We start from the raw sequence: 27,910 nt of genomic DNA on the forward strand, positions 1-27,910 counted from the left end.
GCAGAGAGATAAAAACGTGCAAACATGTAGTGCCCAGGAAATATCACTGGCTTAATTTTATGTCTATTTGTCATTTTATTGGATTAATTTTGCAATTAAGGCTGTTCTGTTTGTTAAGAGACCAATAAAAATTGCTATTGTTTTAAGCTTTTCCAGAGTACACTGAGGTGCTATGCCCGGCGTCATAATAAGTTGCTAAATCTTGCTGAAATCAGACAGAGCTGCTTGTGTTTATTTGACTGATCGCAGAACCGAGAGGCCCCTCCTGGGGATCCAGTTTTACAACCCTTCTTTAACAATGGAACACATTCTCAATTTCTCTGGGATGCTACCTATGGCCAAAGAGGATACAAAGGTGTCTGCCAATGCTCCTGCAATTTGTTAGCTTGCCTCTTTCAATATTTTGGGATAGATCCCATCAGGATCGAAAAGCTATCTGCCCTAATACTTTTTAAGGCACATAACACCTCTTTTAGAATAGCAACTTGGCTGAGAAGTTTGACACTCCCTTTCCTGGGATCATCCTCCACCAATTCCTTCTGTCCAATAAATACCAACACAAAGTATTCGTTTAGGGCCTCATCTACCTCTTCTGGCTCCACACAGATTCCCTCATTTGTCCTTGAGTGGGCCAACCTATCCCTGGCCACCCTCTTGCTGTTTTATATATCTATAAAAAAAGCCTTGGGATTCTCCTTAATCCTGTTATGACCCCTTTTAGCCCTTCTAATTCCTTGGTTAAGTTCTTGCCTATTTTTTTCATATACTTCAAGGCTTCATTAGTTCCGATCCTCCTAGATCTTATGTATGTTCCTTTCTCTTTTTGACCAAGGTCATAATATCTGTGGTTAGCCAAGATTCACGTAACTTATCATACATATCTTTCATTCTCGCTCCTGAACTCTTATCAACTGCCGTTTGAAATATTCCATTGTGACTGATGTGGATTTACCCTCAAGTAGCTGCCTCGAGTCAAAATTCTCCAATTCCTACCTAAAATTGTTATCGTTCGCCTTCCTCTAATTTAATACCTCCACCCGAGGACTGCTGTTATCCCTATCCATGTGTATCTTAAAACTCACGGTATAAGGTCACTACTCCCGAAATGCTGAAATTTCACTTACCTGGCCAGGCTCATTTCTCAAAATCAGATCCAGTCTAACCCCTTCCCTGGTTGGACTATTTACATTCTGCGTCAAGAAACCCTCCTGAATGGTTCTTACAAATTCTGTCCCATCCAAGCCCTGAGCACAAAGTGAGTCCCAGTCAATATAGGGGAAGTTAAAATCACCCACAACAACCCAGCTGTTTTTACATCTTTCCAAAATATGTTGACATATTCTCTCTTCTGTCTCCTGCTTGCTGTAGGGAGGCCTGTAGCATTCCCCCACATTGTGATTTCACCTTTCCTATTCCTAAGTTCTACCCATATTGCCTCAATGCACAAGTCCTCTGATGTATCCTCCCTCGATACAGCTGTGAGATAGTCCTTTAGCAGTAATCCAACTCCCCCACCCCTTTTACATTCTCTTCTATCACCTGAAACATCTCAATCATGGGTCATTCAGCTGCAGTGCTGTCCCTCTTTCAGCCAAGTCACCATAACCACAATAACATTATAGTTCTAAGTACTGGCCACAGCTCTAAGGTCATCTAGCCTTGTTTATTATACATCTCACATTCCAGACCACCACCCCTACTCTTTTCAGTAGCGTTTCCCTGCCTGTTCTTGTTCTTGTTCATGTTTGCCTTGGTTTCTACCTCTCCCTCAAGTTCTGGATCTACTGTCCAAGCCTTCGGTTCCCATCCCCTTGCCACACAGGTTTAATCCTTCATCAACCACTTTATCAAGTAATGCCAGCCCCCACCCCACATACCAAGGACATCAGTCCCGCTCCTGCCCAGGTATAACCCATCGAGATTGGACAGTTTCCATCTCCCTAGAACCGGTCCCAATGAATCTGAAACCCTCGCCCTCACACCATCTTTTCAGCTGTGTTCATCCTCTATATCCTGCTGTTTCTCCTCTTAGTAGCTTGTAGCACTGGTCATAATCCTGAGATAACTACCTTTGAGATTGTCCATTTCAACTTTCTTCCCAGTTCTGTCTTCTTTTAAGATCTCATCCCTTTTTTTATCTCTGTCATTAGTACTATGTACCACAACCACTGGCTGTTCACCCTCCCCTGTTCTGCAACCGCTTTGAGACATCCAGGATCCTAGCACCGGGGAGGCAATACACCATCCTGGATTCTCATTTGTGGCCACAAAACACCTATCTATTCTCCTTATGATTGAATCCCCGATAATTATAGTTTTTCTATATCTACTTCTCCCTCCTTGTGCAGCAGAACCAACCATAGTGCAATGAATTTAGCTGCTACTATTATCCCGAAAGGCCATTCCCCTCAACAGTATCCAAAACAGTATATCTGCTTTGCAGGGGAATAGCCACAGAAGATTCTTGAACTGCTTGCTTAGTCCTCCTGCTCTGCCTTTTGGTTATTCATTCCCTTTCTGCTTGAGGAGTCTGGGTCTGCGGTGTGACCAACTCTCTATCCATAATACGCTCCTCCTTCCAAATGCTCCACAGTGTTCCCAGACACTACTCCAACTCCGAAACTCAGGAGCTGCAGCTGGAGACATACAGGTACGCTGGAATGTGCCCGACTCCCCACATAGGGTAAGAGGAGCAGACTATGATAGTCTCAGAGACTAACAAATAAAGTTTGACTGTTGCTCCTTCATAAAGTGGAAACAAAGTTTTTTTAAAAAAGTGTATCAATGATCAAATCAATACAATAAAACTTTTCAGTGGGCAGCACGATGGCACAGTGGTTAGCACTGTTGCCCTCACAGCACCAGGGTCCCAGGTTCGATTCCAACCTCGGGTGACTGTCTGTGTGGAGTTTGCACATTCTCCTCATGTCTGCGTGGGTTTCCTCCTGGTGCTCCGGTTTCCTCCCACAATCCAAAGATGTGCAGGTTATGGTGAATTGGCCATGCTAAATTGCCCACAGTGTTAGGTGCATTAGTCAGAGGGAAATGGGTCTGGGTGGGTTAGTCTTCAGAGGGTTAGTGTGGACTGGTTGGGCTGAAGGGCCTGTTTCCACACTGTAGGAAATCTAATCTAGCTTATTACGTACCCTCCATAGCATATTTCATGTCCTGCGCATATAGGTTCCACATTACTTCTGCACTTATCTTTCCAACGTTAAGTTCCTGAGGAAATCTGAAATAAAGGAAATGTAATTTGAGAAATAGAATGTGGAGTTAATATTACAAAAAGTTACAAAAACATATATATAGCCATAAACACCTAAGGGGAATACTTGGTTAAGGCCTTAAAACTGACTCTGAGAATATGAAGCACGATTAGCCCTTTTTTTTAAAATGTATTTTTTGTGACATATGGGTACTGCTGGCTGGTCTGCACTTTTTGCTCTTCTCGTGTTGCCCTTCAGAAAGTGGTGGTGAGCTACCTTCTTGAACCGCTGCAATCCACCTGCTGTGGTTTGACCCATGTTGCCATTACGGAGGGAATTCCAGGATTTTGACCCAATGACAAACGAAGGAACAGTGATATATTTCCAAGTCAGGATGGTAAATGGCTTTGAGGGAAACTTGAAGGTGATGGTTTTCCGATGTATCTGGTGCCCTTGTCCTTCTCAATGTCAGTGTTCATGGGTTTGGAAGGTGTTGTCTGAAGATCTTTGGTGAATTTCTGCAGTGCAACTTGTACATAGTACTTGCTGCTGCTACTGAGCGTCGGTGGTGGAGGGAATAGATGGTTGTGGATGTAGCGCTAAACAAGTGGCTGCTTTGTCCTGGGTAGTGTCAAGCTTCTTGAGTGTGGTTGGAGCTACAGCCATCCAGGCAAGTGGAAAGTATTCCACTACACTCTTGACTTGTGCCTTGTAGAGGCTTGACAGGCTTTGAGGGGTCAGGAAATGGGTTACTTACTGCAGTATTCCTAGCCTCTGACCTGAGTAGCCACTGTGTTTATGTCTCGAAGAGTGTGGTGCTGGAAAAGCACAGCTAGTCAGGCAGCATCTGAAGAGCAGGGGAGTCGACATTTCGGACATAAGGCCTTCATCAGGTCCTGATTTATACCCTCATATCCCACTTTCCCCAAATGTAGAATCTTGGATGATTTATAAGTCTCAAACAGTTGCTTTTTTCACCTTGCTTCTCACAACTCGATGCTTATGCTTTTCAATACTCAGAATTGTCAAGTCTAATCCCAAACAAGCCCAGATGTGCATTTTTTTAACTCATCAGAACTGATGCCAGTGCCACAAGAATTGAAACTTCTTTGAGCCACACTCTTCTCTATGCCACCTGTTTAATTCTCCAACCTGCTTGACCCTACACCGGTTGGTGTTTGTCACAGTTAATAATCTATACAATAGGTCCTGCCTATTAATTTGGACTCTAACTTCTAAATCTCTCTCAGCACAATATAAGTCCTAGTTTTATCTCTGTTGTTGGTTTCTATATGGACTAAATGCAGAATCACTCCTTGTTGAATTTACTAACTTTAGACAACTGTAGAAAATTCAAAGCACCTCTACAAAGTCAAAGGTAAAATAAATTAACCAGCATTTAACATGAAATTAGTTGATTCCTTTAAACAAGACTTGTGATGGTCCTTCTTGTTGTTGAACTCTAGTTCAGCTCTGTGTTTTTGAGATGACATGAGTCGGAACAATGAGGTCCAAAATGACAATGCTGATGTCACTCAATGTTACACACTGACAGACATCACAATCTGCTTGCTCCATTTACTTGGAGCACATGCTCCAACAATGTGTGCTAATGTCTTCACCAAAATGGCCTCCAAGAACTCAAAGACATACACAAACTTTGCTATTGCTGATGGCACCAATCAACAAACCTTCCAAGTGTTCCACCTCACCTAGGTGCAACGTTGTCCCCACATTCTTTTTCCAGTAGATTAATATCTGGGTCATTTTTTCTGCAGATCATTTACCTTATTTCAAGCTTAAAATTCCTTTTCAAAATGAAACAATTTGTCAAAATTTGTGTTATTTATTGTTTTTCAAAATCTTTTAAACATGATGATATCACTTCTCAGGTTCCTACTTTCCTGTGGGAATATGCTCAAGCTCCATTACCTTTCTTCACCATATCATCCTTAATTTCAGGGAATTATTTTGCTTGCATGCCTATTTCAATAGCTACCATATCCTTATTGAACAATGCAGATCAGAACTATATACTGCGCTTTAAGTATGGTTCTACCAATGATTTATAATATGACAGAGTAGGGAGGTGTTGGCTTAGTGGTATTATCACTGGACTGTTAATCAAGAGGTAAAAACAATGACTGCAGATGCTGGAAACCAGATTCTGGATTAGTGGTGCTGGAAGAGCACAGCAGTTCAGGCAGCATCCAAGTAGCTTCGAAATCGACGCTTCATCAGGAATAAAGGCAGTGAGCCTGAAGTGTGGAGAGATAAGCTAGAGGAGGGTGGGGGTGGGGAGAAAGTAGCATAGAGTACAATGGGTGAGTGGGGGAAGGGGATGAAGGAGTTGCAGTGGGAGAGGGACTCCCTGAGATTCTTGTAGAGAGAGGAGGAAAACTTCTTCAAGGCAGGCATCCTTGCAAGAGGATTCGCAGTAGGGTTAAAATCAACGAGGTAAAAACAATGACTGCAGATGCTGGAAACCAGATTCTGGATTAGTGGTGCTGGAAGAGCACAGCAGTTCAGGCAGCATCCCAAGAGTCAATGTTAGAGTGGTGCTGGAAATGCAGAACAGGTCAGGCAGCATTTGAGGAACAGGAATATCGACATTTCGGGCAAAAGCCCTTAATCAAGAATGAGGCTGGGAGCCTTGGGGGTGGAGAGATAAATGTGAGGGAGTGAGGTGGTGGGGCTGGGGAGAAGGTAGTTGAGAGTGCAACAGGTGGATGGAGGTGGGGGTAAAGGTGATGTGTCGGAAAGGAGGGTTGAGCAGATAGGTGGGAAGGAAGATTGGCAGGTAGAACAGATCATGAGGACGGTGCTGAGCTGGAAGGTTGGAGCTGGAGTGAGGTGGGGGTACGGGGAAATGAGGAAACTGGTGAAGTCCACATTGATGCCATGGGGTTGAAGGGACCTGAGGCGGAAGATGACACATTCGTCCTCCAGGATTTGGGTGGTGATGGAGTGCCGATGGAGACCCAGAATAATGTTCTGGGGACCCAGATTCGAATCTTGCCAGAGCAGATGGTGTAATTTGAATTCAATGAAAATCTGCAATTAAGAGTCTAATGATGATCTTGAATTCATTGTCAATTTTCCAGAAAACCCATCTGGTTCACTAATGTCCAATAGGGAAAGAAACCACCATTCTTCTTACCTGGTCTAGCCTACATGAGACTCCAGTTCCACAGCAACGTGATTGACTCTTAACAGTACCTGGGATGGGCAATAAATGCTGGCCTAGCCAGCAGCAACCTCATCCCATGAATGAATTTTAAAAAAACCTACAATCTGTCAACCAAAGTTAACACTTAAGTATATTCCATTTTGTGCATTGTTGCTATTGATTCAATTTTTAAAACATTTAATTCTTCAGAGCTCCTTCATTGCCTAAGCAATGCTCAAACTATACTTGATCCATTAAAATGGCAACTCAACTGATTAGAAAGTTTCCATTAATTTGTATAAAAATTATCAGTGAGTCCTGCTTACTGATTAAGAACTGGTGTATATGAATTCTTATCTTCTTCAATAATAGAGACGATAAGAGTGATAAGCTTAGGCCAAAAATCCAAATTCTTTATACTTGGTCCCTGCTCCTCAGGAGGCAGTTCCTGTTTTTTGTTCTGCAAAAAAAAAAGAAACGTACACAGCATTCAACACATGGATGACCATGAAAGAGACAAATTTTACAACATGCATAACTGACATATATCAACTCACTAGTTGTACTTGAGTATTCTATCAAATCAGGTTGAACACAAAAGCTTTTCTATTCAGTCCTTACCACATAGTCACTAAGATATAATTCCATGGTCATTATATATATGAAAATCTGGAAAGCACTGACACATGGATTAAATAGTTGAGCAAGGGGCAGCACCAGCACTTCGCAAGGGCCAATTAGGTTTGAGCAAATATGTCGGCTGAGTCGGCAATGTACATATCCCATGAAGAAATATTACAGTCAACTTATCCTCACTTGGGTTTGTCTATCAAGGATGGTCACCAGGGATATGACACTCATGATTTTCCACTTCGAAATGCCAGTGAACGGAGGCCAATATTTGTATCCCTTTCACTATCTGATTAAGATGAACAATTTGCACAGAGCAGGCAGTGAATCTGGCCCTAAAATAAATCTTGTACTCTATCAACTACGTAAGGTCAATTATTATTCTCTTAATAATACGGAGTGAATTAAGTAACAGCACATAAAAGTAATAAATATTGATTCTCTGTTTTATTTCAGGAGATCATATGGTTTTGTTAGATCAAAGAGAAAAGAATTTGAGTTATATATTATATTGTATTGGCTTAGAGAATGTTTATTGTCTTGTACTGCTTGCTGATCATTTATAATCTGTGAACAACCTTAGGATATTTAATAGATTGAAGGAGAGTCATTGGATTCAAAACTCTGCTTCTTTCCACCAGCAATTTTTGTTTTTATTTCAAATTTCAAAGAAAGAACTTTATTTTGGTTCATATTTGTATGGAGGCAATGGCCAGGATTTTACTGGCAGGGGGCAAATTGCAACATTAGCTCCAAATGCAGGTGTAGAGCTCATTGGGGTGAACAGAGGGACTATGGCAGAAACTTTCCTGGGGTCAGCCTCGTCATTGACCAATTGAGTGACGTGGAGGGGGGGGGGGGGGGGGAGGGGGAGTGAGTGAGTGAGTGAGAGAGAAAGAGAGAGAGAAAGAGAGAGAGAGAAAGAGAGAGAGAGAAAGAGAGACAGATGGAGAGGAGCAGAGATAGAAAGGGAAAGCGAAAGATAGAAAGAGAGAAAGAAAGAAAGAAAGAGAGAAAGAGAGAAAGAAAGAGAGAAAGAGAGAAAGAAAGAAAGATAGAAAGAGAGAGAAAGAAAAAAAGAAAAGAGACAGAGAGATAACTGCTGAGGTTGAAAGGTCATCAAATGCTTACAGCATCATTTTATGGCCCCAGCGATCAGAGGGAGTGGGCGCCTTCAGTGACAACACTGGTTCTGGATAAAGCTGTCCAGGTCGTTGTCTTTCAAATAGGTCCTCCCTGGGAAACTGAAACCTGAAATACCACCTCCACACTGCAAGCAATCTCTTCATACTGGAAGTGATCTTCAATTGGATTGGTCATTTTTAAGATTGACTGCCTGCCTTCTGGTAGTCATCACCTTTCTTGTTGCTGGATAAAATACCCAATGGTGAAGTATAGTGGGGAGTCCTCTTGAAGTGGGTCTCCAATATTTTATTGCCCCTGCAACTTTCTATGCTGTCACTTAACGGCTGAGAAAATTTCAACCAATATAAAATTGAAGTGCCTCATAAAGAGAACGATTAATTTGTGTTCTTTGCAATTCCACAAGAAATTTGTCTTGTTTAAGGGGTCTACCTGATGACAAAATTTTGTTAATTTTAAACAAAAATTCTGCTGTGTAGAACAAGAGGAAAGCGGTAGACGTGTGGTTCAAAGATTAGTGTCAAAGCAGCGTTTTTGGCATCATGGGGCATTGGATACTAGGGCAGGAGGGAGCCTTTCCAATGGAACGGGCTCCACCTGAATCATGCTGGGACTAGAATGCTGGAAAATTGCGCAACCAGTGCTGTGAACAGGGTTTAAGCTAAAGTGGGTGCAGTTGCATGGAAAATTATATAAAGCATTAAAGGAGGGAAGGGCTCAGCAGAGGTTCTTAAAGTTTCCAGAAGAAGTAATAGGACAGAGTGTGGAAAGGGTTAGGAATCTAACTTCAGGCACAACAGATGAGGAGACAACTATGAGATTGGGGCAATCAATGCTGGACTGACAGTATTGTAATTAAATGCATGCCGTACATGAAACAAGGTAAATGAGCCTGAAGTGCAGATTTAAATTGGCTGGTGTGATAATCTGGCTATCAGAGAGATGTGGCTACAAATGGATCAGGGCTGGGAAGTAATTGTCCAAGAATACGCATCCTGTTGAAAAGACAGGCAGATGGGAAGAGCAGCAGGGTTGCCCTGTCAGTAAGAAATGAAATCAAAGACTTGAGGAACTGCAAAGGAAAAATGACCCTGATGGGAATTGTGTATAGCCTTCCTAGCATTAGTCAGAAAGTGGGGAAGAAAATAAATCAGGGGATAGAAAAGGCACATATGAAAGGCACTATTACAATAATCATGGGGGACTTCAATATGCAGGTAGAGTGGGAAAGTGAGGTTGGTTGTGGATCTCAAGAAAAAGAATCTTTTTTGGAGCAGCTTATGGGAAAGCTCACTAGGTAATAGGCAATCTGGATTTGTGATGTGTAATGAGGCAGGCTTGATTAGGCAGCATAATGTAAAGCAAACTCTCAGGGACAGTGACCATAATATAGTAGAAATCATCCTGCAGTTTGAGAGGGGAAAGCTGGAATGAGATGTGATGGTTCTACAATTGATTAGAGGTAACTATAAAGACAGAAAAAAGGAACTGGACAGTTGATTTGATGGAAAGCCAAGCAGGGAAGACAATGGGGTAATTCGGGAGGCACAGCAGAAATTCATTCCAAGAATAAAGAAGCATGCTAAGGGGATGATGGGGCAACCATAGCTGAGAAGGGAAGCTAGTAACTGTATTAAAACAAAAGAAAAAGCATACAATATGGTGAAGATTAGTGGGAAGCCAGAGGATTGGGAAGCCTTTAAAAACCAGCAGAGGATAACTGAAAAGCAATGGGGAGGGAGAAGATGAAACATGACAGTAAGCCAGCTAGTAATAAAAAATATTGCAAGAGTTTTTTCACATATTTAAAACGAAAGGGAGAGTCTTTTGGACCAGTGGAAAAGTATTAATGGAGAACAAATGGCATAGGAGCTGAATAAGTATTTTGCATCCATTTTCACAATGGAAGACATCAGCAGCATACCAGATCTTCAAGAGAGTAAGAGGGCAAAGCTGAGTGTATGAGGACACCACTAAGGAGCAGGTGCTTGGGAAGCTCTGAAGGTAGATAAAACACCCAGACCAGACGCGACCTACATCTCAGAGTTCTGAAGGAGTTAGCCAGGAGATTGTAGGTGCATTGGTGATGATCTTTCAGGAATCACTGGAGTCAGGGGGTCCCAGATGACTGCAAAATGGCTGATATAACACCCCTGTTTAAGATGTGAAGTAGGCAGAGGGAGGCAATTATTGACTGGCTAGCCTGACCTTAGTTGTTAGTAAGGTTTTAGAGTCCATTACTAAGGATGAGACTGCAGAGTACATTGAAGTGGGTGGTTAAATAGGGCCAAGTCAGCACAGGTTCTTTAATGGGAGGTCACATTTGACAGATCTATTATGATAGAGTCATAGAGCTGTACAGCATGAAAACAGACCCTTCGGTCCAACTCGTCCATGTCAACCAGATATCCTAAATTAATCTAGTCCCACCTGCCAGCTATTGGCCCATATCCCTCTAAAACCTTTCTATTCGTATATCCATCCAGATGCCTTTTTAAATGTTGTTATTGTACTAACCTCCACCACTTTCTACACATGCACCACCCTCCACAAGAAAAGGTTGCCCCTTAGATCCCTTTTAACTCTTTCCCCTCTCACCTTAAACCTATACCCTCTAGTTTTTGACTCCCCCACCTCAGGGAAAAGACTGGTCTATTCACCCTATCTATGCCCCTTATGATTTTATAAACTTCTGTAAGGTCAACCCTCAGTTTCCAACACTCCAGGGAAAATATCCCAGCCTATTCAGCCTCTCCCTATACATCAAACTCTCCAACCCTGGCAACATCCTTGTAAATCTCTTCTGAACCCTTTCAACTTTCAGAACATCCCTCCCATAACAGGGCGTCTAGAAGTGAATGTAGTATTCTAATCGCGGCCTAACCAATGTCCTCTACAGCAGCAATGTGATCTCCCTATACTCAATGTAAGAATGTTTTGAGAAGGTAATGAGCAAACTAGACAAAGGTGAGTCAGTGAATGTGATCTATTTGGATTTTCAGAAGGTGCTGAACATGGGGCTCCTAAATAGGACAAGAGCCCATGGTGTTAGGGGCAATGTACTGGGATGGATAGAGGATTTGCTGACAGAAGGCAGAGAATAGGGATAAAGATCTTTTTCAAGTTGGCAACCAGTGACTCGTGCAGTTCTGCAGGGATCCGAATTGACTAGAACCCTTCATGTTATTCATGAACAATCTGGGTGAAAGAATATTGTTGCTACATTTTCAGATGACACAAGATAGGTGGAGTGTCAGGTAATGTTGATGAAGCGAAGAGGCTGCAGAAGGACTTGGACAAGAGCGTGGGCAAATAAGTGGCAGATGGAGTACAATGTGGGAAGATATGAGATAATGCACTTTGGTTGGAAGAATAAACTATTTTTGAAATGGGCAAAGACTTTGGATATCTGAGTTGTAAGTCCTAGTCTTAAGGTTAACATGCAGGATCAATTAGCAGTGAGGAAGGCAAATGCAATTATAACACTAATTTCAAGAGGCTAGAATACAAGAACAGAAATTTATGCTGAGACAGTGTAACGCTCTGGTCAGATTGCATTTGGAGGAATGTGAGTAGTTTTGGGCTCAGATCGGAGTGCATGCAGAGGAGGTTTAGAAGAATGATTCTGGGGATGAAGGGTTTGTCATAGGAGCAGCAATTGAGAATCTTGGTACATTCTCAATGGAGTTTAGAAGGATGAGTGGGGGTTTTATTGCAATTTATGGAATATGAAAGGCCTGAATAGAGTGAGCATGGAGAGGATGTTTCCACTAGCAGGTGAGATTAGGATCAAGGGTACTGCTTCAGTGAAAACTGAGATGAGGAGGAATTTCTTTAGTCATAGGGTAATTAATCTGTGATACTCATTACTGCAGAGGGTGTGGAGGCCAAGTTATTGAACGTATTTAAGTCAGAGACAGATAAGTTTCTTGTTTGGCAAGGTGATCAAGGGAGAAGGCAGGAGAATGGAATTGAGAAACTCATAAAACACGATCAACTGGCAAAGAGACTTGATGGGCCGAATGGCATAATTCTGCTCGTATGTCTTACAGTCTAGTCCCTGTCAATTTTTTTCAGGATGGATGCTAATAGCTGGCAAGTTCTTGAGTGGTTTCAGGTGAATGACTGGTACTTTGCCATCTGTTTTGCAAGCTAACCAGTCAGACTTTATGCTGCCCAATCATGCATGCTATATTCATCAAATTTCCTTCACTGGTCTTCAAAGTCACAATGACTTACCTTCTAGTCAATACAGTGCAGTTAGATTTATACCCCAAAAGTCTGAATGCCTTACACATCGTAACCTCTAAAATTTGAATATCCTGTGAGATTGCACACAAAGAGATTGTTAACTTTGTCACTTACGGGATCAGTTTGATATTCGCGACTGTACAGTTCATGGCAATTGTTGAAAATATATTCATAGGTTGAATTGAGGCAAGCTTTCACACAGTCCTTCACGACTTGACTGGCTCGTGGTGGGCTCTGCAATTCTTGTACCTAAATTTAAAAAAAAATGTCACGGATGCATTATTATTTGCGTGACTTCTAATATTATACATTGGAAATGAATAGCTGTATCAGGTTTAAATAAAATTAGAAGAAAAATTAAATAAAGACACTGATATTTAATATTTTTAATTAAATTCCACTCAACCAAAAAGACAGAAGCAATGAAATGATGAAATATGAATTAAATGACTGCAGGGTTCACTTCATGCAGTGCAGGGCACAGCTGTAGCTGTCACATTACTGGACCAAAAAGTCATACTTGTGAAAGTACTCATGTGACATTAAAAACTGACTAAGTACACCCCGCAGTGAGGCCAACAAAGCTTCTTTCTCTACACCAAAAGTACTTGGGTGGTTTGATGTGTTGTCAACTGGAAGTTAGACAGGATGCCATCATGCAGTTCTTCACAGCACATAACAGATCTGCCAAAAGGCAGATAGAAACAGCATCAGCTACATCTCATACAGAGTCATAGAGATGTACAGCACGGAAACAGACTCTTTGGTCCAACTCGTCCATGCCAAACAGTTATCCTAAATTAATCTTAGTCCCATTTGCCAGCAGTTGGCCCATGTCCCTCTTAAAACCTTCCTATTCATATACCCATCCAGGTGCCTTTTAATTGTTGTAATTGTACCAGCCTCCACCACTTCCTCTGGCAGCTCATTCCATACACACACCCACCCTCTGCAATAAAATGTTGCCCCTTAGGTTCCTTTCAAATCTTCCCATCTCACCTTAAACCTAAGCCCTCAAGTTCTGGACTCTCCCACACCAGGGAAAAGACCGTGTCAATTTACCCTATCCATGCCCTTCATGATTTTATAAACTTTGATAAGGTCACCCCTCAGCCTCTGACACTCCAGGGAAAACAGCCCCAGCCTATTCAGCCTCTCCCTATACTCAAATCCTTCAACCCTGACAACATCTTTGTAAATCTTTTCTGAATCCTTTCAAGTTTCACAATATCCTTCCAGTAGGCGAGAGACCAAAACTGCACACAATATTCCAAAGTGGCCTAACCAATACAGCTGCAACATGACCTCCCAACCCCTATACTCAATGCACTGACCATTAAAGGAAAACATCCCAGCCACCTTCTTCACTATCCTATCTACCTGCGACTTCACTTTCAAGGAGACAATGAACCTGCACTCCAAGGTCTCTTTGCTGAGCAACACACCCTAGGACCCTACCATTAAGTGTATACATCCTGCTAAGATTTGCTTTCCCAAAATGCAGCACCTCGCATTTATCTGCCACTCCTCAGCCCATTGGCACATCTGATCAACATCCTGTTATACTTGAGGTAACCTTTTCGCTGTCTACTACATGTCCCAATACTGAAAATCATTCGAGTATTTAGCACAATTGCATATAATCTACATCAGGGTGGGAAAAATCCCAATTAGATGAGTATTACACCTTTTTGTGGTCACAGATTAGTTCTCAAAAGAGAGATGGTCTCAAAGAGGTAGGGAGAAAAATGAAGTTATGATTTATTAATTAGATTGCATTACCAGAACTACTCTAGACTAAGATAGGTTGGCTTACTATGAAAGGTTGCACAGGCTTGGCTTTTCTTCTCTAGAACTTACAGAAATACAGAAAATTATGAGGGATCTTAGCAGAGTGTATATGGGAAGAATTCTTGTTAGAGATTCTAGAATTTGGGCTGATAAAAATAAATAGCTGCCCATTTAAGAAGGGAACAAGAACATTTTCTTTCTCACATAGGATCATGGGTCTTTGAATTGCGCTTCCTCAAAAAGACAGTGGAAGCAGGATCTTTGAATCTTTTGAAGGCAGAGGTAGATAGATTCTTGATAAGCAAGTGGTGAAAAGCTTTTGTGGGTAGGCAGGAATGTGGAGCAATTAGGTCAGCCATGGTATTCTTGAAATAGCACAGCAGGTTTGAAGAGCTCCTGTCCTACTGCTGCTCCTACATATATTCATATGTAACTGTGGCTTAGATGAGTTAGATAGAATAACGTATAGTCCAGATGACAACTGCAGAACATTATATTAACACTTGAGAGTCAAGATTTAGTCAAAATCATAATGCCAATACAACCAGTCTAGATTAAATACCTGGTCACTGAATAAAATGAACTCTGGAGAGAAATACAGTCTGGACAGTTTCCGTGACCCAGTAGGAGAGTCCAAAGAGCAATATGATCAATGGGTGGAGTAGGGAATTTGGTGGGATTAGTTCCCAGTGGGTGATGAGAGGTAATTTATTTAACAATTTTTCACAGGATACGGGTGTTGTTGGCTGGGCCAACATTCATTGCCAATCCCAAAGTGACCAGGAGAGAGTGGTGGCGAGATGCCTTCTTGAACAATGGCAGTTACTGGAGTGGAAGGACACTGTTATGAAGTAAGATCCAGTATTTTGATACAGCAACAGCAAAGGAATGGTGATACATTCCAGTCAAGAAGCGGTGGCACTTTGAGAGATGACAAGAGGTTGTAGGTTTGGAAGAAGATGTTGTCAAAGGAGCCTTAGTGAATCATCCACCCTGACGTAATCTGATGCAGATCCTCTGTCAACAGACCAATTATCGCCTCATAGCATCAGCAATCTATGTGCCTCATGTGTTTTCATTTCCTAAGGAAGGATAGACCTATCATTTGGGGATTGCAGCCATAAGCTAGAGTCCGATTTGAGGGACAGTGGCATTGTCAGATGAGGAGACAGTGTTGTCTATCTGCAGAGACTCTAAAGGCAACTTAGGTGAGGTAAAAATAAATGTGACCCGGCTTTAGAGACATTTCCCCAGCTGCGGTCTCTAGGAAACTGGAGGCTCTAATCCTAGAGAATAGACTCTTTCAGGCTTGCATCTCTGTTCTGTCCTCCATGGTTTATTCCATGCCGAAGATATTGCGAAATATCAATCAGTCCACACACACTATTACTTTGTGGCAATTTGCTGAATGCTATGCCATGTGTTCAGGAGTGAGACTGGCTCCATGGGAGTGGAACGTAACTGAGCGTGGTTTTCCAACAATTGGACTCAAATCTTGCCCCTACATTCAGTCAAAAGTTCCAAGTGTTAAATCTACCCACCCAACAAGTTCCCATTTCGGGGACTTGTTGCCAGCACCTGCAAACAAGGCTTCTTTGTGAAAAGATACTTTATTAAAGTGAGGATTAAGACATTTGAACCTCCCCAAATTTCTCCCATTATGCTTCATCTATAACCCCACCCCCCACACAAATTCCATTGTGTGTTATCTTTGAAACCTCCCACCTCGGGCTGCACGGTGGCTCAGTGGTTAGCACTACTGCTTCACAGCACCAGGGACCCGGGTTCAATTCCTGCCTCAGGCAACTGTGTGGAGTTTGCACATTCTCCCCGTGTCTGCATGGGCTTCCTTCGGGTGCTCCAGTTTCCTCCCACAGTCACAAAAGATGTGCAGGTTAGGTGAATTGGCCATGCTAAATTGCCAATAGTGTTAGGTGCATTAGTGAGGGAGTGGGTTGCTCTTCGGAGGGTCGGTGTGGACTTATTGGGTCGAAGGGCCTGTTTCCACACTGTAGGTAATCTAATCTAATCATCTTTTTCTATTGACCTCATTAGATTGATTTTCCGAGTCTCCCTCTGAGCTCCAAGTATATATGCTTCAAAGCCAATCCTGACCTCAATCCTTCCTATTTTCCAGATGATATATACATTCATTTTTCATAACACCCCTTATAAAACCATGAACTACCCACTCAGGATTCTGGAATCCTCACCCTATACTTGCAACTTACCCTCAAACTCTGATGATCATCAGGAATGTGCTGGGGAAGGGCTTTTGCCCGAAACATCGATTTTCCTGCTCCTCGGATGCTGCCTAACCTGCTGTACTTTTCCAGCACCACACTCTCTCCTCCCCCATACTGCCTTTGCTCTATTTGGAGAATCCATACTGCAACTCAATCATTTACATTAATTTATAATGTTACTGTCATGAGGACAAAGCAGCAATATTCTTATATCTAATAAAAGATCCCTCAGCAGATGCACATCTCTTATGTACAGTCAGGATTCTGAATGCATGCATTTCTGGCTTGAGTAAAATTTAATTAGGACAGGGCACTTAATATCAGCAATTTAGACTTTTAATTAGATGCAAATATATTTAAAATATGCTTCTTGACACCTTCAGTCAGGAAGGGTTGACACACTTTTTAAGGTCAAAGAACTTAATTGCAGAGGTTTATTCCACTGTCAAGATCCTCAATTTTGAATTCTCACCCAATTAAGTTTCCCTGCCTGCCATTGTTCTCACCTCCTCTGGTACTGGAGATTCCACCCATAATTTAGTAACACTATTTGAATACCTATCTACAGCTGCTAGCAAGTTTTCACATTTAATTGAATGGCAGCTGAGAGCAAACTAAGAAATGAATAATGGTATAATCATGCTACAATCTTCGAATCAGTAACACTGCTGTGAAAAGCTCGTGCCAGAATTAAAACAATACTTTATAAACTGTGGTACTGTACATTCGTGGAGGGTATGCAGATAACAGAAGGAAGTGGGAGAAGGGTTATGACTCATGTAGGGTGTAAATGGAAGGGAAAAGAAACGAGAGAGAGAATAACAGGAGTGAGGGCACAAGGAGTGTAAGAGAAAGCATAGGGTAAAGAAAGGAGTCTTTTAAAAATTTACAAGGTTGGTTACTACATGTACCAAATTAGTTACACTTGGGAGCAAAGGTCTGTGCATTTTCCAATTGCCTTGAGTTCAGTGTATCATAGTGCCAGTCACACAGGAGATGGCAAAGGATCAGGGTGAGAATGCATGCAGATCCGGTTGGCAAGGAACCAAGAGGCATAATAAATCAACAGACCAACTACATTCTGTGCCAGCGCATCATAGATCAGCAGGAAAACTAGTGAGCAGTGGGGTTATCCAAGGGCTCTTTTTGATAAAGGCAAAGTTCAACAAGTGGCTCTGAATAGTGGTTGGTAACAATTAAGTAGGAATGCTTCAGAGTCGAAGAGATATGACATTGATTTCTGATAGCAAAGCATTGGAGCAAGATTTCCACAAATATGTCTGAAAATAGAATTACACAGACAAAGCAGGAGAGGTTGATAACATTTTATTAATATCTGGACTTTGGTCAGAGGCAGCAGGCTGATGATGGGAAAATTGCAAAGTAAGTCCTAAAAAGCTGTTAATTACAAGTAAAATAGCGATCCTTACCTTCAGGAAGATATTTTCCTCCTTTATGATTGTGAAATTACTGCTCAAATTTGTTCAAAATTGCAGAATATAATGACAGTAGAAAGAAATTACCTTCATTCTGAAGAACGTTATGCTGGTCAGGAGATCTACTGTGGATTTCAAATCTTGCAACCGCTCAGGGCTACTTGCTGGAAAATTGTTCTGTTAAATAAAACAAATAATTTTGAGGATAATAAAATTCAAAATTAAAATTATACTTAACATATATGTTAATTCTTTCAGAGTGTTCCACAGACATCAACTTTCAACACATTAGCCAAGATGCATTTTAGATTCTGAACAAATGAGCAAGTGTTCAGCTTATATTGAACAATTTACTTTATTTACATCGAGACGCAACAAAACAAAATGCAAAAATTTATATCAGCAATAACGATGCCAAGTACACAGGAATAGAATTTAGAATAGACGATAGAAAAAAATTACTTTTTGTTGAAAGCAACTACTGAATTCTTAATTGCATTATCAGAAAGAGCTTAAGATGTTTCTAATAGTTATTAAGTATTTAATTGACATGAAATCAAAGCTCTAATTCAGAAGTGTTCCAAAGGACATTAAAGTACACAATACTTAATTTTGTCTCAAATCTACTTGAGGAACGAATGACCATGTTCAAACTAATTTTTTTGCCTGCATACTACTTGACTGAATATGAAACATCCCTTCTCATACATTTTAACGATAACATTACAACGCAATAAGATAATTTGAAGTAACATAGGACTGGATTTAATTCCCAATTCAAATTGGTGGCAAAGCAAGGGAAACAGTGGAATGAACTCTAATTCTCCTTTTCCCTGGATTTTATTTTGCTAATGGTGGGCCTGTTGCTAGTGACCCCTTTCCTCAGAATGTAGTGCAGAATGTACATTGCGGTAAGAAGGTGGATCTTAGTAGCCGAATCCATTTTGGTTTTTCTTGGCCTTCTTAAGGTGCTTCTCTGGATTGGCTGATGGAAGGTGGAAGGAGATCCAACACAGGAGTTATGGCCCCAAAGGCCAAGGGGTGAAATGAGTGGTTAAGATAAAGCACCTTTCCCTTCACTCCAGTCATAAAGACGCATGTATTGGACCTTCTCCACATAGAGATCTTGTCTGTCACTTGAAAAAACTGATTTTGTTGTTCACTGCTAGTCTGCAGGGAGCAGTCGGAGGGCGGAGCAGCAGTACACAGTAAGTATAAAACTAACTGGAATCGGGGGATGCGGCCTATCGGCAGGGAGCATTCAGAGAACAGAGCAGCAGCACACAGTAAATGTAAAACTAGCTGGAGTCAAGGATCATGGCGTAGTCAGCAGGGAGCAGTCGAAAAGTGGAGCAGCAGCGCAGTAAGTATAAAATGAACTGAGCTCAGGGATCATGGTCTAGTCTGCAAGGAGCAGATGGAGTGGGGAGCAGCAGCACACAGGAATTATAAAACTAACTGAGCTCAGGGATCATGGCTGAGTCTGCAGGGAGCAGTCGAAAAGTGGAGCAGCAGCGCAGTAAGTATAAAATGAACTGAGCTCAGGGATCATGGTCTAGTCTGCAAGGAGCAGATGGAGTGGGGAGCAGCAGCACACAGGAATTATAAAACTAACTGAGCTCGGGGATCATGGCTGAGTCTGCAGGGAGCAGACAGGGTTGGGGGGAGGGGGGGAGCAATAGTACACAGTGAGTATAAAAGTAATTGGAGTCGGGATCATGGCCTAGTCTGCAGGGAGCAGTCAGAGGGCAAAGCAGCAGCACACAGTGAGTATAAAACTAACTGAGCTCTGTGAACATTATAGGTGCCAAAAACATTGGAGTAAACAAAAAGCTGTGACCTGATTGGCTCACACGAAATCTGCTCTAAATGTGAAAAAGACAGCAAACAAGTATTAATAAATTAAAGTAACTTATTAATAAATTGATATAAATTAATAAAGTAATTGACTAAGTAGAAATAATTGAGCAGGTGATGTGCTGTAGATGTATGCTGTGTGAGTAGGCAGTTTCTGAGCTGCAGTGACCACAGCAGCAGCAAGTGTTGGTTGCTTGATGAGTTTCAGCTTCGAGCCGATGAGCTATAATCTAAGCTTCAAACACTTGTATGGAATGATCTGCCGGGGAAGTGGTGAGGCCAGTACAATTGCATCATTGAAAAGGCATCTGGATGGGTATATGAATAGGAAGAGTTTGGAGGGATATGGGCCGGGTGCTGGCAGGTGGGACTAGATTGCATTGGGATATCTGGTTGGCATGGACGGGTTGGACCAAAGGGTCTATTTCCATGCTGTACATCTCTGTGCTTCTATGCCTCTATGACACTGCAGCACATCTGGAAGGGGGAGAAGTGTCTGGTTGCTTTATTTCAAGAGGTAGTCACACCTGGTAGATTAAGCCATGATGTGGAGGAACCAGTGTTGGACTGGGGTGGACAAAATTAAAAATCTCACACCAGGTTATAGTCCAGCAGGTTTATTCATAAGCACTGCTGCACAATCATCTGATGAAGGAGCAGAACTCCGAAAGCTAGTGCTTCCAAATAAACCTGTTGGACTACAACCTGGTGTTGTGTGATTTTTAATCTGGTAGATTAAGTACTTCAAAGTCAGTCAGCAATCAGGGACAGCAGGGTGTGCTTGCAAGCGAAGAAAGTAGGGGGATCCTGAGTTCAGGTGGTGAGGAGCCTTAGCTCTTGACCTTGTCCAACAGGTACTTGCTCCCTGTTAGGATGAGGAAAAGGGCCGTAGGGAGAATAAACCAGCTGATCACTGCTCCACGGTACAGGGAGCCACTCAAGAATGGGGAGCAAAAAGAAAATTGGTAATTTTAGGGAAGTTTATAATTAGGGGCATTCTTAGCATCCTTTGTAAGCTGGATCAAGAGTCCTGCATGGTTTGTTGCCTGCCCAGTGCCAAAGTGAGGGACATCTCTGATAGGCTTGAAATGATATTGGAGTGGGAGGGGGTGGATTCAGTTGTTGTGGTCTACGTTGGGACAAACAACATAGGCAAGGTTAGGAAGAAGGACCTGTTGGGATTATCTAGCAGTAGGAATGAAATTAAGGAACCTCAAGGGTTATAATTTCCGGATTACTATTCGAGCCACATGCAAATTGGCTGAGGGATAAGAAAATGAGGGAAGTAAACAAGTGGCTAAAGGAGTGGTATACGAAAGAGGAGTTCCATTTCATGCAGCATTGGCATGTTTTGGAGCGGAGGTGGGGGGGCATCTTTACTGATGGGATGGTCTCCACCTGAACCAATCTGGAACCAGTGTTCTAGCGAAAAGGATAAATAGGGTGGTCACTCGGACATTAAACTAGTGAATTGGGGAGAAAGGAAAGGGAAAATGACCGGAAGTAGAATGGTAAATAGAGAAAAAAGCAAATTAATGTGTGTGCAAGGGTGGGGTGGGGTTAACTACATCAAAGATTATGAAAGAAGTTAAAAGGAAGGAAAGCTCAGGAGATATTATGAATGGAAATATTAGTATTCAAAAAGAACGGATAACAACTTGATTGCTTGTAGCATTCAATACAAGGTAGAGGAGTTAACAGCAGAAATCATTGCAAACGAGCATGATCTCGTAGTTATTATGGAGACATGGTTGCAGGATGGTCATGACTGGGAGTTAAACATCCAGGGGTATCAGATTATTTGGAAGGACAGTCAAGAAGGTAAGGAGATGATGGAGCTTTTATATTTAAGGATGATATCAGGGAGATGGGGAGAAATGATATAGGTTCCACAGAGAGCAAGGTTGGTGCAAATGAGAAATTCTAAGAAGAAAATGTCACTGACAGGTGTAGTCTATAGGCCACCAAATAATAACAACACATTGAGATGGGCGACAAATAAAGAAATAATTGATGCCTATAAAAATAGTACAGCAAATATCATGGGGGATTTTAATCTCAATGTGGATTGTTCAAATCAGGTCGGTCAGGGTAGCCTTTGAGGTGGCGTTCATTGAGTGTATCCACAACAGTTCTTTTGAACAGTATGTAATGGAACCGACGAGGAAGCAAGCTATCCAAGATCTGGTCCTGTGTAATGAGACAAGGATAATTCACAATCTCATAGTTAGGCATCCTCTTGGGAGGAGCGATCACAGTACGGTTGAATTTAGAATACAGGTGGAAAGTGCGAAGGTAAAATCCAGTACCAGGATCCTGTGCTTAAGCAAAGGAGACCAAAATAAGATGAGGGAGGAGTTGGTTAAAATAGAGTGGAAGCAAAGACCTCATGATGGGACATCTGACAAGCAGTGGAGAACTTGCAAAGCAATTTTTAAAAGTGCTCAGCAAAAGTAGATTCCAGTAAAAAGGAAGGACTGTGGGAAAATCTGCCATAGGTGTCTCATAAATAAGGGAGGCTATCAAATTGAAAAACAGAAGACATACAAAGTGGCAAAGAGCAGTAGGAAACTAGAAGAATGGAAAACTTTAAAAGGTCAGTTGAAAGCCAGAAAAAAAAGCTGTAAAGAAAAGTAAAAAAGATTATGAGCGTAAACTAGCTGAGAATATAAAGACAAATAGCAAACATTTCTACAAATATATGAAATGAAAAAGAGTGGCTAAGGTAAACATTGGTCCTTTACAGGATGAGAAGGGAGGTTTAATAATGGGAAATGAGGAAATAGCCGAAACATTTAACGGATAATTTGTGTCGGCCTTCACCAGTGGAGGACACAAATAACATGCCAGTAATTGACAAGGCAACTAAGATAGGTGAGGACCTAGAAATGATAATAATCAAGCAAGAGGTGGTTTTGGCAAGCTAATAGAGCTAAAGGTCGACAAGTCTCCTGGCCCTGATGGAATGCAAGCCAGGGTACTAAAAGAGATGCTGGGGAAATAGCAAGTGCACTTGTGGTAATTTTCCAAAATTTGCTGGACTCTGAGGCTGTTTCAACAGATTGAAAAACATTAAATGTGACGCCACTGTTCAAAAAATGAGGTAGACAAAAGATGGGGAATTATTAGCCACGTAGCTTAACTTCTACAGTGGGGAAAATGTTTGAATCTATTATTAAGGAAGAAATAACAAGACATCTAGATAGAAATTGTCCCATTGGACAGTTTGACAATGATGCTCCTTAGTTAACGCTGTCCTCGACTTTTTTTTTCCCCAGAGAGGTCGTAAAAGCAGCGATTGCAAAATGTCTGGCTTGGATGCGTTTTAGAGACAGCTTGATTACAGCTAACAGTTACTGCCTCAGCTAAAAGCCTTTAAAGTTTAAAAGAAACACTTGTACAATGAAAGGGGAGTGACCAGTTCTCCCAGCTTAGCTTTCCTTTGGTTTTGGTTTGGTTTTAGCAGGCAATTAGTTGTGAAGCTGCTGGACCCAAAGAAGCAGGTCCATGCTGACCCTCTTTCTCTGACATCTCTCCTGTAAGACCCTGTGTTTGATTTTACTTTTTGTGCCAAGGGATGTTTATGGGGATTGTTGCAAGTATTTGACTCATTAAATTGGGATCATAACGAACAAAAAAAAAGAAAATTACAGCACAGGAACAGGCCCTTCGGACCTACATCTAAACCTGTCACCTATTTTCTAAGGATCTGCATCCGTCTTCTCCCTGCCCATTCATGTATCTGCCCAGATGCATCTTACATTACGCTTGCATGCCCGCTTCTACCATTTCCACTGGCAATGTGTTCCAGGCACCCACCACCCTCTGCGTAAAGAATTTTCCACTCTTTTCTCCCTTAAACATTTCCCCTCTCACCTTAAACTTGTGACCCCAAGTAATTGAGTCCCCCACTTTGAGTAAAAGCTTCTTGCTATCCATCCTGTCTATAACTCTCATGATTTTGTACACCTCAATCAGGTTCCCCCCTCAATTTTCATCTTTCTAATGAAAATCATACTAATCTGCTCAACTTTTCTTCATAGCTTGCACCCCCCCATACCAGACAACATCCTGGTGAACCTCCTCTGCACCCGCTCCAAAGCATCCACATCCTTTAGATAATGTGGCGATCAGAACTGTATGCAGTATTCGAAATGTAGCCAAACCAAAGTCCTATACAACTGTAATGTGACCTGCCTACTCTTGTACTCAATGCCCCATCCAATGAAGGAAAGCATGTCATATGCCTTCTTGACCTGCGTTGCCACCTTCAGGGTACAATGGACCTGAACACCCAGAGCTCTCTGCACTCCAATTTTCCCTAGGGCTTTTCTATTTACCGTACAGTCTGCTCTTGAATTGGATTTTCCAAAATGCATCATTTGCCTGGATTGAACTCCATCTGCCATTTCTCTGCCCCCAGCTCTCCAATCTATCTACTTTCTACTGCATTCTTTGACAGTCTTCTTCACCATCTGCTACTCCATCAATCTTAGTGTCATCTGCAAACTTGCTAATTAGATCACCTATACCTGCCTCCAGATCATATATGTATATCACAACCAACAGTGGTCCCAACACGGATCCCTGTGGAACACCACTGGTCACAATTCTCCATTTTGAGAAACTTCCTTCTTCTACGACTCTCTGTCTCCTGCTGCCTAGCCTTCTCTATCCATCTAGCTAGTACACCGTGCACCCTATGCAACTTCACCCTATGCACAACCTACTATAGATAACCTTATCAAACCTTACTGAAGTCCATGTATATGACATCTACAGCCCTTTCCTCATCAATCAACTTTGTCACTTCCTCAAAGTAGTCTAAGTTGATAAGACATGACCTTCTCTGCACAAAACCACGTTGCCTATCACCAAGAAGCCCATTTTTTCCAAATGGGAATAAATCCTATCCCTCAGTATCTTCTCCATCAACTTCCCTACCACTGACGTTAGGCTCATCAGTCTATAATTACATGGATTGTCCCTGCTACCCTTCTTAAACAAGGGGACAACTTTAGCAATTCTCCAGTCCTCTGGGACTTCAACCGTGTTCAAGGATGCTGCAAAGATACCTGTTAACGTCCCAACTATTTCCTCTTTCACTTCCCTCAGTAACCTGGGATAGATCCCATCCGGTCCTGCAGACTTGTCCTCCTTAATGCCTTTTAGAATACCCAACACCTCCTCCCTCCTTATGCCTACTTGATCTAGAGTAATCAAACATCTGTTCCTAACCTTAACATCCATGTCCCTCTCCTCTCAAAGTATTCATTGAGAATCTCTCCCATTTTCTCTGACTCCACGCATAACTTTTCTTCTTTGTCCTTGAGTGGGCCAACTCTTTCTCTAGTTACCCTCTTTCTCCTTATATACAAATAAAAGGCTTTGGGATTTTCCTTAACCTTGTTTGCTAAAGATATTTCATGACTCTTTTTAGCCCTCTTAATTCCTCATTTCAGATTAGTTCTACTTTCCCGATATTCTTCCAAAGTTTCATCTGTTTTCAGTCACCTAGACCTTATGCATGCTTCCTTTTGCCTCTTAGCTATTCTCACAATATCACCTGTCGCCCATGGTCCCATAAACTTGCCATTTCTGTACCTCATTGTCAAAGGCACATGTCTGTCCTGCATTCTAACCAAGCCCTCTTTAAAACCCTCCCACATGTCAAATGAGGATTTACCTTCAAACAGCTGCTCCCAATCCATTTTCCCCAGCTCCAGCTGAATTTTCCTATAGTTGGCCTTCCTCCAATTTAGCACTCTTCCTTTAGGACCACTCTTGTCTTTGTCCATGAGTATTCTAAAACTTATAGAATTATGATCCCTGTTCCCAAAGTAATCCTCTACTGAAACTTCAACCACCTGGCCGGGCTCATTCCTCAACATCAGGCCCTTTCCCAAGTTGGACTATTTACATACTGCTCTAGAAAACCCTCCTGGATGTTCCTTACAAATTCTGCTCCATTTAGACCTCTAACATGAAGTGAATCCCAGTCAATGCTGGGGAAATTAAAATCCCCTATCACCACCATCCTGTTGCTCTTACAGCTATCCATAATCTGTTTATACATTTGTACCTCTATCTCACGCTCGCTGTTGGGAGGCCTGTAGTACAGCCCCAACACTTACTGCACACTTCCTATTCCTGAGCTCTGCCCATATTGCCTCACTGTTCGAGTCCTCTATGGTGCCCTTCTTCAGAACAGCTGTGACACCTTCTCTGACCAGTAACTTAACACTTTCACCCCCTTTAACCTCCCTCTCTATCCTGCCTGAGGCATCTATATCCTGGGATATTTAGCTGCCAATCATGCCCTTCTGTTGGGTTTTTGGATGGATTAAGTTATTCGGTATCCTGTTCTCTTTTTTACTTTGTGTTTCATTCTATAATCTTGTAAACAAATTCTGTTTTGTTTAAAAGTAAGTGGTTTGACCAGCTGGATCTTTCCTGGAATATCAACTATACACCTGCTTAAAACAACTAGCCAAGTTAGAATCTGGGCTACTTTCTTGAAATATTTTGAGGGGTTCTGACCTGATCCATAGCAGCAGACGCTGCATGGGTTGATAAAAGGCAAGTCATGTTTAACTAATTTACTGAAATCATATGAAGACATTATGAGTGCAGTGGACAATGGGGACCCAGTAGATGTGGTGTATCTAGATTTCCAAAAAGCATTAGACAAGGTGCTGCATAAAAGGCTGTTGCATAAGATAAAGGTGCATGGTGTTAGAGGCAATGTATTACTGTGGATAGAGGATTGGTTAACTAACAGGAAGCAAAGAGTGGGGATAAATGAGCGCTTTTCTGGTTGGCTATCGGTGTCTAGTGGTGTGTCTCAGTTGGAACCACAATTGTTTACAATTTACATAGATGATCTGGAGTTGGGGACCATGTATAGTGTGTCAAAGCTTGCAGATGACATGAAGATGAATGGTAGAGCAAAGTGTGCAGAGGACTCTGAAAGCTTGCAGACAAATATAGATAGCCTAAATGGGCAAAGGTCAGGCAGATGGAGTACAATGTTGATAACTGTCAAGTCATCCATTTTCATAGGAATAACAGTAAAAAATATTCACTTGAACAGTAAAAAATTGCAGCATGCTACTGTGTCCTTGTACATGAATCGCAGAAGGTTGGCTTGCAGGTGCAACAGTTAAATAAGAAAGCAAATGGATTTTGTCTTTCACTGCTACAGGGATTGAGTTTAAAAGCAGGGATATTATGTTGCAGCTGTACAGGGTGCTGGTGAGGCCATGCCTGGAGTACTGCATGCAGTTTTGGTCTCTTTACTTGAGGAAGGATGTACAAGCACTGGCAGGGGTGCAGAGGAGATTCACTAAGTTGATTCTAGACTTGAGAGGGTTGGTTTATGAGGAGAGACTGAGTCAACTGGGATTATATTCATTTAGAAGGCGGTGGGGGGGGATCTTATAGGAACATATAAAATTATGAAGAGAATAGACAAGATAGAAGCAGGGAGACGTTTCCACTGGCGGATGAAACTAGAACATGAAGGCATAACCTCAAAATAAGGGGGAGCAGATTTACAACTCAGTTGAGGAGGAACTTCACCAAATGGTTGTGAATCTGTGGAATTTTTTGCCTAGTGAAGTAGTTAAGGCTTTCTCATTGAATGTTTTTAAAGCTAAGATAGATAATTTTTTGAACAGTCAATGAATTAAGGGTTATGGTGAGAGAGTGGGTAAGTGGAGCTGAGGTCACAAAAAGATCAGCCAATCTTATTGAATGGTGGAGCAGGCTCAAAGGGCCAGATGGCCTACTCCTGTTCCTTATGTACTGATATTCTTATGCTGCAGTGATATCATGGCAAGCCCTCTCTGGGATTGTGGCTCACATGACAAATAATGTTAAAAATCACAACACCAGATTATAGTTCAACGGGTTCATTTGGAAGCACTAGCTTTCGAAGCACTGCTCCGTCTTCGGGTAGCTGTGGAGCAGGACCATAAGACACAGAATTTATAGCAAAAGATTACAGTGTCACACAACTGAAGTGATATACTGAACAAATTTAGATTGCTGTTTAGTCTTTCATCGTTTAGAATGGGTTGCAGATTTCAGTTCATTAATATGTAAATCCCAGAACTTCTTTTAAGTCACACTCTCAAGATAACTTAAGGTTTTCTTAAAAAGAAAAGTAACATCTCGGCT

General features: G+C 41.8%; 1 protein-coding gene across 9 annotated transcripts in view; it reads right to left on the bottom strand.

Annotated features, from left to right (window-relative positions):
- LOC140478155 (protein unc-13 homolog B-like) overlaps positions 1-27,910 on the bottom strand; it is a 566,607-nt gene that overhangs the window by 97,506 nt on the left and 441,191 nt on the right. For all 9 annotated transcript variants that reach the window (XM_072571666.1, XM_072571665.1, XM_072571670.1 and 6 more), the window contains 4 exons: positions 17,960-18,049; positions 12,514-12,648; positions 6,702-6,835; positions 3,147-3,232 (listed from right to left, as the gene is read on the bottom strand). In XM_072571666.1, the coding sequence (XP_072427767.1) occupies positions 3,147-3,232; positions 6,702-6,835; positions 12,514-12,648; positions 17,960-18,049 (445 nt within the window). The remainder of the gene's footprint in view (positions 1-3,146; positions 3,233-6,701; positions 6,836-12,513; positions 12,649-17,959; positions 18,050-27,910) is intronic.

The sequence above is a fragment of the Chiloscyllium punctatum genome, chromosome 1, assembly GCF_047496795.1.
Source record: "Chiloscyllium punctatum isolate Juve2018m chromosome 1, sChiPun1.3, whole genome shotgun sequence".
Taxonomy (NCBI): Eukaryota; Metazoa; Chordata; class Chondrichthyes; order Orectolobiformes; family Hemiscylliidae; genus Chiloscyllium; species Chiloscyllium punctatum.